Source organism: Eschrichtius robustus, chromosome 3, assembly GCF_028021215.1.
Source record: "Eschrichtius robustus isolate mEscRob2 chromosome 3, mEscRob2.pri, whole genome shotgun sequence".
NCBI lineage: Eukaryota > Metazoa > Chordata > Mammalia > Artiodactyla > Eschrichtiidae > Eschrichtius > Eschrichtius robustus.
The window spans coordinates 106,210,924-106,225,251 of NC_090826.1; the positions used below are offsets into that span (position 1 = coordinate 106,210,924).

Here is a 14,328-nt window from a genome sequence, read left to right on the forward strand (position 1 = left end):
AGCAAATGGAACAATCAGTTTAGAAAGCTCGAAAAGCCAATGCCCTGAATGTCTGGGGAGAGGAGATTTCAAAGAATAAGTTATCAGTAACACGAACAACTTTTCTTCTGGTGACAGTGAAGTAATTCTGATCCCCAATCCTGATATGTATTCTTCAGGCAGTCAACTACTTCTGAGTATCTGACCCTTTTTCTTTCTCTTTCTCCCCTTTCAAAAGGAACTGAAGGATAGTTGATTGGAACATTCCAGTTCCTTACCATAATGTTAAACATGTACCAGCGTTGGGGGACCCTAAAGAACCAGATGACAGTATCTAAAAGATGCTAAATAAAAGTACCTGCTGAGGATGGGAAAGTATGGCCCTGAGTCCCATTTGTTACCTGTAAAACCAACTTGGCAGGTGCACTCATAGGTATCCCGGCTAAGCACATGGCAGGTGCCTCCATTCAGGCAAGGGTGAGACACAAAGCAGGGGTGAGTGGTCGAGTACTGGCAGTCCTCGCCTGTGAAGCCCGGGGCACATCGGCATGTGGCTTTCCCCAACATAGCATGGGCCACACACGTCCCACCATTCTGGCAGCGGTTCTTCTCACAGGGGTCTCGATGTTGACAATATTCTCCCAAGAATCCCTCTGGGCATCTGTATGGAAAAGAGAGGAGTCCATGAAAACACTTGACTTCTTATAAGTCCCAAAACTTACAAGATAACACAGTCCATTCAAGAAAACACTAGACTGTAAATTGAGAAACCCAAAGGTACAACTGTAAAACTGACTCACTTTAGGAGAAGAAGTGTTTAGAGTACTTAACTGCATACTCTCATGTCTTTTTGAGTTTTGGCAGGTGACAGAATATCAGGTGGGTGACCCAGCATGGTCTGCCATGGCCAGTGAGCATGACCCTTATTCAGAGGCAAAATACAGCCATAGCTTTTATCATGTAGGTGCAGGCTGGTATGCTGTAACAGCACCTTTTTGTGCAGCACTGTTGATACTTGTCTTTAAATTCATTAACTTTCTCATTGTGACTAAGTCAATTGATAGAATTAAGACAGTCACATGATAATGTATGGACTGAGCCTCTTATCCTCTCCAATTTAAAAAATATAAAATATCTCTCAAGCATTGAGAAATAATAAGTTCTACTTTTCTTGTTTCCACTGAGACATCAGTTGGCCTATACCTAGACTTCTGGGTTATGTTAAAGGGGTTGAGACTGTGATAAAGAAAAAGGAGGTACAGGAATGGCGAAGGGTTCAAAGGGGCTTTTCAGAAACTTAACTCTGTTAAGATATTAGTAGCAGGCAGCTTTCCTAACCAAAAAAAAGCACAGAATATAATTAAAATAACATTTAAAATATCTAAGGTACCATACAAACACCAAAGTGGAGAAGGGAAAACAACTCAAGAATAACATTTTGTAACATTTTCCACACACTGTGTTGAGGAATCTTTTTATATGCCATCCATTGGTTCATAAGATACACAACCACCCCAAATTGTGTGTAATATTTACTACAGTTTTCTCTAAACACCATAAAAAGGCATGGAAAGTCTCCATTTTCATAATGAAGAGGTTGTTCAAATGGGACCTCTAAGAAGCATTTAAATGAACCACAAAGTCTTTGATTCTAACTATAAATCTTGCCGTTTGGCTGTAACCCAGATATTTGGTTCAACCTCTTTCTCCATTTTACTTTTTGGAGGATAGAAAACTAACTGCAAGGCTGTTCCACCATTACCTCGAAGACAACACATTTAAACCAATGTGTTTAAATCCTATCACATCTTCCGATGCTCAATCACTATGTTCTGACCCTCCCAATCACCCAGACTTGAAGTACTGGGGTCCTGTCTCACTCCTTCTTGTCTTTGCCAACCACATCCATGATGTTTTATTAGCCACTGGCTGACCAGGTGAGGCCTTTAGAGGTCACAGTTTTGAGAAAAGGAGAACCAGATATTTGGGAACTAAGACAGTACATGCCCAGACGAATTACACAGTAGCTAAAGTGGCTGGAGGAGGAAACAGAGCTAGTAAGTAGCTACAGTGGCAGTGATGCAACGGACCCCAGCCTCCTCACCTTCTCCCAGAGCTCTGAACAGTTAGCGTGGCGGAGCCAGGAGCAGCTAGAGCTCTGAGCATCCTCGTGAACAGGTGAAGCTAGAGAATAAGAGGCAGTGAGGAGAGGGCACAGCACTGAAACCAAAGACTGGCTGAAGTCTCCAGTGAGGAGTCTGCACCTCATGCGGTGAGGAGGCCCATTTGGAGTCCTGGTGCTATGACCTTGGACAAGTTAACTGGGTTGGCCAAAAGGTTCGTTCAGTTTTTTCCGTAAGATGGCTCTAGTAGCGCTTAGTTGTCTTTAACTTCATTCGAAACAATTTTGTTAGACTGTATGGTGACAGCTGTCATATCAGTGTACATTAAAAAAAAAAATTATTAAAATTGGTGAATCTTTGTGTAGCCATTTTAATACTGAAGATGGAAGAAAAAAGCAACATTTTCGGCATATTATGCTTTACTATTTCAAGAAAGGTAAAAACACAACAGAAACGCAAAAGAAAAAGAAGATTTGTGCAGTGTATGGAGAAGGTGCTGTGACTGATCGAACGTGTCAAAAGTGGTTTGCGAAGTTTCGTGCTGGAGATTTCTCGCTGGACGATGCCCCATGGTCAGGTAGACTAGTTGAAGTTCATAGTGATCAAATAGAGACATTAACTGAGACCAATCAACGTTCTACCATGCAGGAGATAGCCGACATACTCAAAATATCCAAATCAAGTATTGAAAATCATTTGCACCAGCTTGGTTATGTGAATCGCTTTGATGTTTGGGTCCCACGTAAGTTAAGTGAAAAAAAACCTTCTTGATGGTATTTCCACATGTGATTCTCTACTTAAACATAACGAAAACATTCCGTTTTTAAAACAAATTGTGACGGGCGATGACAAGTGGATACTGTACAATAATGAGGGACGGAAGAGATCGTGGGGCAAGCGAAATGTACCACCACCAAACACACCAAAGGCCGGTCTTCATCCAAAGAAGGTGGTGTTGTGTATATGGTGGGATTGGAAGGAAGTCCTCTATTATGAGCTCCTTCCAGAAAACGAGATGATTAATTCCAACAAGTACTGCTCTCAATCAGACCAACTGAAAGCAGCACTCAACAAAAAGCATCCCGAATTAGTCAACAGAAAATGCATAATCTTCCATCAGGATAACGCAAGGCTGCCTACTTCTTTGATGACCAGGCAAAAACTGTTACAGCTTGGTTGGGAAGTTCTGATTCATCCGCTGTGTTCACCAGACATTGCACCTTTGGATTTCCAATTATTTCCGTCTTTACAAAATTCTCTTAATTGAAAAAATTTCAATTCCCTGGAAGACTATAAAAGGCACCTGGAGCAGTTCTTTGCTCAAAAAGATAAAAAGTTTTGGGAAGATGGAATTATGAAGTTGCCTGAAAAATGGCAGAAGGTAGTGGAACAAAACGGTGAATATGCTGTTCAATAAAGATCTTGGTGAAAATAAAAAATGTGTCTTTTATTTTTACTTAAAAACCGAAGGAACTTTTTGACCAACCCAGTAATTAACTTCACTATCAGCTCTCTCACATTTTAAATAGTTAATAAAGCTACCTGCATCGTGAAGCTGTTGTAAGAATTGAACAAAATCAAGTATGTGAAAAACTTTATAAATATGTAAAAGTTTTGCAGATGAAAAACATTTTTTCTCTCTTTGCACTTATTGAGGAAAAATATAATGCTTTATTCAAATCACAGCTTAATTTTATAATAGAATAGGTTATTTGCTGATTACTTTTTAAGTAAAGGAGCAAAAATTGCCAACGTAGCATAGGTAAAATTAACCCTGAGCTATATTATTAAAAGCATTTGCAACTCATTCAAGAAATCTGTTATGGATGATGTTAGAAACTGCGACACAATTCTCATTCACAGTGACAGTCCTCTGGGCATTAAGCCTGGCTAACACCTCTCTATTCTCCCACACGGAAATTCTTTGCCTTGTAAATAATGGCAAACTTTTAAACCTGGGTGGGCTTTGCCCAGCTTTACTTCCACCACCTCCCCAACACTATCATATGGCATCTGCTCAGAGAATGCAAACTCATTCAAAAATGAGCTTCATAAACATGTAATGAAAACGTAAGGTTCCCAGGAAAACAAAAATGAAAACAATATGCAAGACTCTGAAGCCAAACAAACGTATTCCTGAATTATCTATTACTAAGGTTTAATCTACATTGTTGCTTCCTACCAGTATGAAAAAATAAGTTTCAACTAAGGTATGTTTAAGAAACCAGCAAAAATAGAGGTGGTAACTACAGCTTGTGGGTCTACTCTGACCCACTGCCTGTTTTTTATGTCTGGAGAGCTAAGAATGGTTTTTACATTTTTAAATGGTTGAGGGAAAAAAATTTTAAAAAACAATAATATTTTACGACATTTGAAAATTATGTAAAATTCAAATTTCAGGGTCCATACATAAAGTCTTATTGGAACGCAACCATACTCATTCATGGAGGGATTGTCTATGGCTACTTTCGCACTACAATAACAGGGTTGAGTAGTTGTGATGAAACGATATGGCTCAATAAAGTGTTTACTATCCGGTGCTTTATAGAAAAAGTTTGCCAACTCCTGACTGATAGAATATCTGAAGCCTAATTCTATGTATAGCATCCAACATGCTTATTAATAATGATGTTGATGATGAAGAAGAACATTCTCATATCAGTTTCCACAAAGAATGTTACACTCATTCATTCATGCAACAAACATTTACGAAGTGCCTATTAAGTGCCAGGCATTGTTCTAATGCTAGGAAAATCGTTGAACTCGTGGAGTTTAAATTCTAGTAGGAGAAGACAAAAAGCAAAATTAATAAGTAAAATATATAATTTGTTATGTGGCATTAAGTGCTATGTAAAACAATAAAACAAGAAAGGGGTACAGGAAGGGAATGAACTGGGGATAATGGAGGTGGATAAGTGAGGTATTTCAGTTACAAATAGGAAAAGCAAAAAAGGCCTCACTGAAAGGCACATTTGAGTCAAAACCTGAATGAGGTGAGGGACTAGCCATGCAGGTATCTAGGGAAAGCATGTTCAAGGCAGACAGAATAGCAAACACAAAGGCCCTTAAATAGGAAACCGTCCTGGCATGTTTGAGGAATAGCCAGGAGACCTCTGTGGCTCCACCAAAGGGATTAAGAAAAAAAAGTAGCAGAAAATATATTACAGCTATAACTGGGAGGCAGATCATGAGGGGTCTTCAGGCCACTGCAAAGAAGGATTTAGGGTTTTACTCTAAATCAGATAATACTTAGATATGATGTACAACTGATTTATTCTCCTTAAGTCCATGTACAGAAACACGTCTTATTTTTATGGGAAACTAGACCCATTGTTGGTATAATAATAAAGAATTTCTTATTTAAAATGTTCTAGAGGGCTAGACATCAGCCTATTCCTTTACCTTAAAACATGTACAAGTCTCTTTTAACCTACATTTTTCACTAAGCCTCATTTCCCTTTCCAAATTCTTCCTTCACAAACAAACTTCTATAACTGTAGCCTAATTTTACAGCTATTTTCCCTTTCTTTTCCATTTTCTTATTTGTTCCTTTGCAGTAAAACTTTCATTCTACTTATTGCCCAGAAACTATGTCCTAAGAGCAATGACTTTCCCCTTGTACAGTTCAATGGTCTCATCTGAGATTTCTTCATAAGGAAATTCTCTCTCTTATAGGAGGTACTGCTGACCATGCCTCCATCACTCTACTTGTTTTACATTTGGCTTTTATGACTCCCTCTGTATCTCAAAGCTTGGTAAATTCTTAGTCTAGATTGCTGAATCCTCTTCTCCTTCTTCCCCATCAATTTATGGCCACTTGAAGCTTAAGTCTGGGCTGGACTACTCTTTTCTTTCTCTCTTAGGCACTTGTTATTTTTGTTATTGTTCATTTTGTTTTAACCAACTACCTTCATGTATACAGCTCCAGTTCCATATGTTCAGTTTACTAAAAGTCATCTACTTACCCTAATATATCCCGCCAATACTTGAAACTAAACGTTTCAAAAGTAGGATTATCTTTCCATGAAACTTTAATTCCTCCATTTTTCTAAGGCTTCCATTCACAATCTCAAAAGTCATTTTTGGTTAATCCTTTTACATTATATATAACTTATGAACATGTTCTGATGTCTTGTTAACTGAATTCCTACAGTACTCATCATTCACACTCACTGTTCCCTTTCTGATAAAAAATTCTGATCATCTTAAAAGCCTCAGGCCAGACATCTTGTTGCTGTCTTTTTCCCCACTTCCATCCATCCTTGTAATAACAGAACCTTGGGATTAAAGACACCCTAAGGTAATTTCTATCCAAAGAGATAATTCTTTCTAAAATATCCCTAAAAGACAATCACAGCCTCTACTTGAATAAAAGTAGTTAAGCATGGTGTCTGAGAAATAGAATTTAATAAATACTTGAAGTTATTTTGTTCCTACTATTAAAAGCACAGACACTAGAACCAGATCACCTGGATTTCAATCCCATGTACTCTATGAGTGATCTTGAGCAAGTTACTAAACCTCCTTGTTGTAAAATAAATTTAATAATAGTGCCTACCTTGTAGGGTTTTAAATAATTGTAAAGCACTTAGAACAGTATGTAGCACATAGTAAACGCCATGTATTTGTTAAGTAAAATAAAATTACTGGCTCACTACTTTAACAATAGAACTCTTTTCAGTGTGGGTGGATCCCCATGTCAGGAAGCTCTTTCTTTCTGATGTCTTCAAATTCTACCTTCCTTCCTAGGTATGTATATACCAAGAGGTATAAAACATAAGTCCATGCAAAAATCTGTAAAGAATGTTCAGAGCAGTATTATTCATAATAACAAAAAGTAGAAACAACCCAAATGTCCATAGCTGATGAATGGATAAATAACATGTGGTATATCCATACAATGAAATATCATTTGCCATAAAAAGGAATGAAGATTTGATACATGCTGTGACACAGATGAACCTTGAAACTACCATGCTAAGTGAAAGAAGCTAGACACAAAAGGCCACATACTGTATGACTTCATTTTTGTGAAATGTCAAGAATAGGCAAATCTATACAGATAGAAAGTAGACTAGTGTTGCCAGGGGCTGGGAAGAGGGGGAACTGAAGAGGGACTACTAAGGAGTAGAGAGTTCTTTTGGAAAGTAATGAAAATGTTTTAAAATTAGATAATGTTGATGGTTACACTTAACTGTGAATATACTAAAAACCACTGAATTGTACACTTCAAAAGGGTGAATCTAATAGTATGTGAATTACTGTTGGTAGGAATGTAAATTGGTGCATCCACTATGGAAAACAGTATGGAAGTTCCCTAAAAAAACTAAAAAAAGAGTTACCATACGATACAGCAATCCCACTCCTGGGCATATATCAATATCTAGACAAAACTCTTTAATTTGAAAAGATACATACAGCCCAATGTTCACAGCAGCACTGTTTACAATAGCCAAGACATGGAAGCAACCTGTCCATGACCATCAACAGATGAATGGATAAAGAAGATGTGATATATATGTATATACCCATACATACACACACACACACACACACACACACACTGGAATATTACTCAGCCATAAAAAAGAATGAAATAATGCCATTTTGCAGCAACATGGATGGACCTAGAGATTATCCTACTAAGTGAAGTAAGTCAGAAAGAGAAAGACAAATACCATATGATATCACTTATATGTGGAATCTAAAATACGATACAAATGAACTTATTTACAAAACAGAAACAGACTCACAGACATAGAAAACAAACTTATGGTTACCAAAGGGGAAAGGGAATGGGCAAAGGATAAATTAGGAGTATAGGATTAACAGATACAAACTACTGTATATAAAATAGATAAACAGTAAGGTCCTACTGTGTAGCACAGGGAACTATATTCAATATCCTGTAATAAACCATAATGTAAAAGTATATATATATGTGTGTGTGTGTGTGTGTGTGTGTGTGTATAGAAAAAACTGAATCACTTTGCTGTACACCAGAAACTAACACAACATTGCAAGTCAACTATACTTCAATAAAAAATTTTTAATTAAAAAATTTTTAAATATTATGTGAGTTATATTTTATTTAAAAAAAATAATTCTGCCTCCCTATAATTTCCACCTGCTGGCTATGCCTGTCTTCTAGAACGAAACGGAACAAGCCTTCCGCTTCTCTTACAGGTGGCCCTTCAAGAATTTAAAGATTGGACTTCCCTGGTGGCACAGTGGTTAAGAATCCACCTGCCAATGCAGGGGACACGGGTTCGAGCCCTGGTCTGGGAAGATCCCACATGCCGCAGAGCAACTAAGCCCATGCGCCACAACTACTGAGACTACGCTCTAGAGCCCGTGAGCCACAACTACTGAGGCCACGTGCCACAACTACTGAATCCCGCATGCCTAGAGCCCGTGCTCCGCAACAAGAGAAGCCACCACAATGAGAAGCTCACGCACCACAACGAAGAGTAGCCCCCACTCGCCGCAACTAGAAAAAGCCCGTGCACAGCAACAAAGACCCAACGCAGCCAAAAATAAATAAATTTATTAAAAAAAAAAAAAAGAATTTAAAGATAGCTATGTTGACTCTTTGTTTTCTTTTTTCCAGGATTCAATGCTTTGGACTTGTCCAGACTTCCTCAGCATTTTAGTGGCTCTCTGATGCTTAAGATAACAACAGTAATAATAATAACAGTGACCAACATTTTTGAAGCACTTACTATGTATTATGTATTTGCTAAGCATTTTATTTTTATTACTCCCTGTAACAGTTATGTTATATTATGCTGTCCATTCTGTATACAAGGACCTTGAAGCTTAGAAAGATGAAGATTTCAGAGCTACAAGATATCAGAAGCAGGATTCAAATCCAGGTATGACTCCAGAGCCCACGTACTTCAAAACTGGGCTATCCTGCCTAGCCCCAACTAGATGATTCTAGTTCATCAAAAACCTCTTTAAAAGGTAGGGCCTAAAATGGAAAAAAAACACCTGATACATATGTTCTTACCACTACAGCATAGAGCTGGACCATCACCTCCTGTGATCTGGACCCTGTTGTTTCTAATATTGCAGCCTAAAGTGGTGTTCACTTTTTTAGAAGTCACAAAATCCAGTCAGTTAAAAAGTCCATATTTTGTTTCACATGAACTATTTTTATGCCATATTCCTCCCACCCTATATTAGTACAACTTGTTTTTTGAACCCAATAATTGGACCTGTAATTTCTTTCTTTTAAATTCACCATGTTGAATCTTTACCCCAAGTTTCCTTGACTGAGATAACTTTTACACTTTATTCATATAACCACAGAATGTCAGCACTGCACCAAACCTCAGAAGTCAACTGGTCTGAACCCCTATTGCACCGATAAGGACACCAAAGCTAACTGACCTGCCCCAAGTTTGTCTGCAAATGTAGAAATTTCCTCGAGTTTTGCATCATCTACAACTGTATTTCTATCTTTACCTAGATCCTTTATCAAAACATAGAATGTCACTTAACTGAAAGTATTCTACGAAGTCTTGCCCCAAGACCGGTAGCCATTCAGTCAGCTCTGTCATCTCAATTACCCCAGCATCCTGTCCACACCTCTCCATTAACGGTAGCCAGAAAATTGCTCACTGAAAGAATGATCCTTCTCAAGTATAATTTTGATCATGTCACTCTTCTGCTCAGAAACTAGCTTTAGGGCCCAGCCCCTCAAATCCTTAGAATCTATGACCTACTTGTCTGCCCCACTCCTACCACCCGTCTTACTCCTCAGAGATCCATAACTTAAGCACTCCAGATTATTTCCACATTCATGTCTACTCTTCCCTATATAAAGATCTTCTTTCTAATCTCCAGTGAGAAATATCACATTTTCCCATCTGATAATGCCTCTGATTTATTTTCCTTTCGTCGATCCTTGCTTCAGAGACCTGCTCAAAACCTATGTCCATTATTAAGCTTTCTCCACACCATCTCACCCATCTCTGATCTAATAGTAGTTGCATTTCATGTTACATGCTACATAATTTCTAACAGTGTGGCTCTTCTTCATTTAAGCCATAATTAGGTCTTTCCTGTGCGTCTCTCAAACTCCCATTTGATATTTTTTTTGTGAGAAAGGGCATATCTTCAGACCCTGGTGCAGGTGCCTTGAATACCATGAACACCTATGTTGCAAAATCCCCTCCCAACCTCACACTATGCTCTGCCTGGTAGAACACAGGCCAAGGCCACCGTAAGAATCATCCTGAGGTATAAGATTATCTCTCACACCCCAGGAGGCTAAGCAGAATTATGAACATGGGAAGAAAGGGGAGAAATGGGTGAGACAGCCAGAAATAAAGGACCCCTGTTTCCTAAAGCAGGAGACCTCTCAACTTTGCAAATCCCTGTTCAACTGTAATACAAGTACACCATATACCCTGTTAGTCTGAGTGGGAATTAAGACTCTCCACTGAAAACAGGAGCTTAAATAGCCCTCTTCTTGAGATGGCTCAAGTTGAGTTTATCATCCAAGTTCCCTTATAAATCTTTAGTTCTATTAAGTTATTAGAACTTCTATTAAGTTCTATTAAGTACAATTTTTGGAAAATAGCCTAAATCTTGAACTAAAGGTGTATATAAAAAATTTCTAAAAGATAACCAAAAAACTCTAACAGCTGCCTTTTGTTCCCAAAACAATATGAATGCCCCCCCTCTCTGGAGGGAATTTATCACTTATTTAAGTAGTATTCTCAGTGACTTCCTCCTAGTCTCTTCCTTTCTCTGGCTTTGGATCTCTGAAAGAATATAGTTCACAGAGGAGGCTGTGAGTACAGGGAAAGTTTTGGGGTTTTTTTTCCCTGTAAAATAATTTCACAAACTAATCTGAATACTTATCAGCTCCATACAGATATATGCATGCCTTTTTCGGAAAAAGTCTGCCATTTCTGACACAAAGAGGTCCACTCTTTCATTGTTACTGTTCAGACACACACATGGCGAATGAGGTGAAGGGGAGGGATGGAGGAAAGAAAAGAGAGAGGAAAACAAGGGATTCCTCCTAATGGAACTAGAAAACATTCCAACTGAATGGATGCCCATACAGTCCCCCCTCAATAAAACAGATGAAAACCAGACCCCAACTCTCACATGTCACCAGCAGCCTGGATTCGTTTACATGTAGCCACTTTACAGACTTCAACGAAGCTGGTATTTGAATAGCAATTCCAATCTATCTGGCAATGACTGCAGTTCAGGACCAGTCTCCCTAGTAATACAGGACAGAAAAATTTGTTCTTTCAAGTTTCCTAAGTGAATAGCCACTCGTCTAGAGAAAAGCTTAAAACACTGCAGCAGCTTGTGTCAGCTCCAAGATGACTGAAGTCTGAGCAGGAAATAAGCCCCTTTTCCAAATAAAAGCCAGTGTTCTCTCTCCTTGTTTTCTCCACCGAATGTTCTGTATCAGCAGGGTGAGCCCAAATGGCATGCAGGGCTTCGCTGCAGCTCTGCCTTTAGCTTTTTTTAGCGAGGATTTGGTCATTAAAAAAATAAAACAACAACGCAAAACGCCACCACATACAAGAAGAAGAAAAAGAGAGGCGTGCTTTACGAAACAGCTATTTCAAAATCATGATTTTTAAAAAACTATACAGAATGTGGAACGGAGGGGAAAAAAAATGTCTCATGTGGGTTGCGTCGGCCCTGCAGCTGCTCCTCATTAAAGCTCCTCTTTACTCCCTCTGGGCTGGTTTCCAGCAGAAAATTCTTTAAACAGAACTCCGCTTTCAACCCACTTTCTTCTTGCTCTGGGCCTCTCGGCCCCCCAATCCGCAGTGGCAGCCTGCCCTAGCTGAGCTCTAGAGGGGGAGCTGTCGTTAAGGGAAATGAGGTAAGGGCAGAGGGAAAAAATAAGAAACCAAATTAAGCATTGGTCAGTAACAAAGGTCTGCAGTTTGAAAAGGCCCCAAATCAGTCTGTTCTTTCCTGTGACCATAATGCCAGCTTAGTTTCCTGCCCCCTCCCCCAGGCCCCCGTTAAAGTAGATAAAAAATAATTGCTAACAGCCAAGGCTAACTGTAACCAGTTAAAGTTCCTATATAACACTTAATTCCCAAGGCTCTGGCTTACAAACTCCTAGATGCCCCAGAGCCTACAGAATCAAGTCTAAACGCTTGGTTGGCATTCAAGAGGCCCAACCTACTAATCCAACCTCACCGTCCCCCTCCTCTCAGTACCACCAGTTTGACATCTCATCAGACTGTCAACTTTTTAATTCTATAACTCTGCGTAAAGGTAACCAACTGGGTTATGCTAATTACTGACTTTGTTTAAAAAAAAACACAACAAAAGAACAAAACAAAACAAAACAAAATAGTACTTGAAGACTTCTTGTTAACTTCCTGGTAAAGAGGGGAAAAGGGAAGAGCTCTGTGATGCTAACTTCTTCTTGCCATTCCCACTCCCACTGTCACCTCCCCTCCCCCCAAAAAAGAAAGGAAAAAAAAAAAAGGAAATACTATAGCTTACTCAGCAAGAAGGGAAAAGAAAAAGAACTAAAAAAAGTATTCATGAAATGGTACAGATGAACCGGTTTGCACGGCAGAAATAGAGACACAGATGTAAAGAACAAACGTATGGACACCAACGGGGGAAGCGGCGGGGGGCTGGTGGTGGTGGGATGAATTGGGAGATTGAGATTGACATGTATACACTGATGTGTATAAAATAGATAACTAATAAGAACCTGCTGTATAAAAAATAAAATTAAATTAAAAAATTTTAAAAACAAAAGTATTCATGTATAGAGTTAGGGCCCAGTGCTGGGCTGTTTGTGGTAAAACACACTTTCTAGGGCTTTGCTGGTTTGATGTAAAGGAAACAAAGACAAATATACAATCAATTTCTCTCTCTCTCTCTCTCTCTCACTCATGCACTCACACACACACCTTTTTTTTTTACCACAACTAATAAACAAAGACTACCAAATACTGCAGGACAGCCCATTTTTCTACTATGTAAATTCAGCTTCCTGAACAGAACATTTCTGCTTTTCTTGTAGAAGTAGTTCAGAAAATGTTAATCTTGGTTCCCACATTAGGCTGAACGCTTCCAAATTAAAAGTTTCCCACAGGAAAAGGATTTCATGGGGAGTTGTGAGGCTGGGAATTGTCTTCTGAAACTCCACCTCGCTGGGGTTCCACGTGTTCAGCTTTTTCAACCACTCCCCCACCCCCGCATCTGAATAAAGCAATAAACACACACCGATTTTAATAAATCCAAACCAACCAGAAGCTGCCGTGGTATATGCTTTAAAACTGTTAATTCATAGCACTGTTCATCTTCATCAGAGACTATGAAATCAGTAACCACTGCAATAGGAAACCATGCTTTATTTATGTAAGAATTTGCAAACACCCTTATCTTCCAGTTTATAGTCTGGGCTCATTTATCAGAACTCAAAAGCTGAACTGAGTGCCTAGCCTCTTCAATCATCACTTGAAAGATTGGGGAAGGGCACACAAACAGCACTGAAAGAGTTCTGTTGCTGCTATAACAGAAGATGGTCTTTCCTCTGTCTTCTAGCACACAATCAGTACCTTACCATATTTCACTGCACTGGACCCTGAGAAAATATCTACTTGTGATTAAAACATGGCAAACATACTCTAAACACATAAGTTTACAAAAAGCACCCTTCACAGTAATAGGCAAAAATGAATGAGCTAAGCCAGTTTGTTCCCAAGCTATGCACTGTACAGTTGCTGCAAGGAGTCTGTAAACGCTTATAAAACACTCTCTAGACTACTAAATAATGTCCTGTCCATATTAAATGGACTGTAAATGCTGTTACAATTATTAAAATTTTGAGGTATTATGAAGGGTGATTGAATTCTGAGTAGATTTTGACATGATGCATTGTATTCAAGCAAGAGACCGTGAAGTGGCTTCATCTCAAGATCATCTCTCCTTTATGCCTTACACTCTCGCGAGGCTCAGCTTCTTTAGCTCCTAGAACATGTTACAGTGCGCCTCCAGACCTCTGTACATGCTGTTCACTCAGCCCAAAACACTTTTCCCCTCCCTCTTCTTAAGCCCTAAAATTCCTTTAAGCTTCAGCTCAAATTTTATTTCCTTTGAGAAACAGGCTTGATGCCCCCTGCTGTATATTCCCATAACCCTAACATATATCACTCATTACCTTGTATTATGATTATTTGTCTGCCCAACAGACTAAGAATTATTCATCACC

At 38.9% G+C, this 14,328-nt stretch overlaps 1 protein-coding gene across 1 annotated transcript in view; it reads right to left on the reverse strand.

The window, feature by feature from the left end:
* NOTCH2 (notch receptor 2) overlaps positions 1-14,328 on the reverse strand; it is a 178,562-nt gene that overhangs the window by 96,869 nt on the left and 67,365 nt on the right. The window contains exon 3 of the mRNA XM_068540605.1: positions 381-640. Within this exon, the coding sequence (XP_068396706.1) occupies positions 381-640 (260 nt within the window). The remainder of the gene's footprint in view (positions 1-380; positions 641-14,328) is intronic.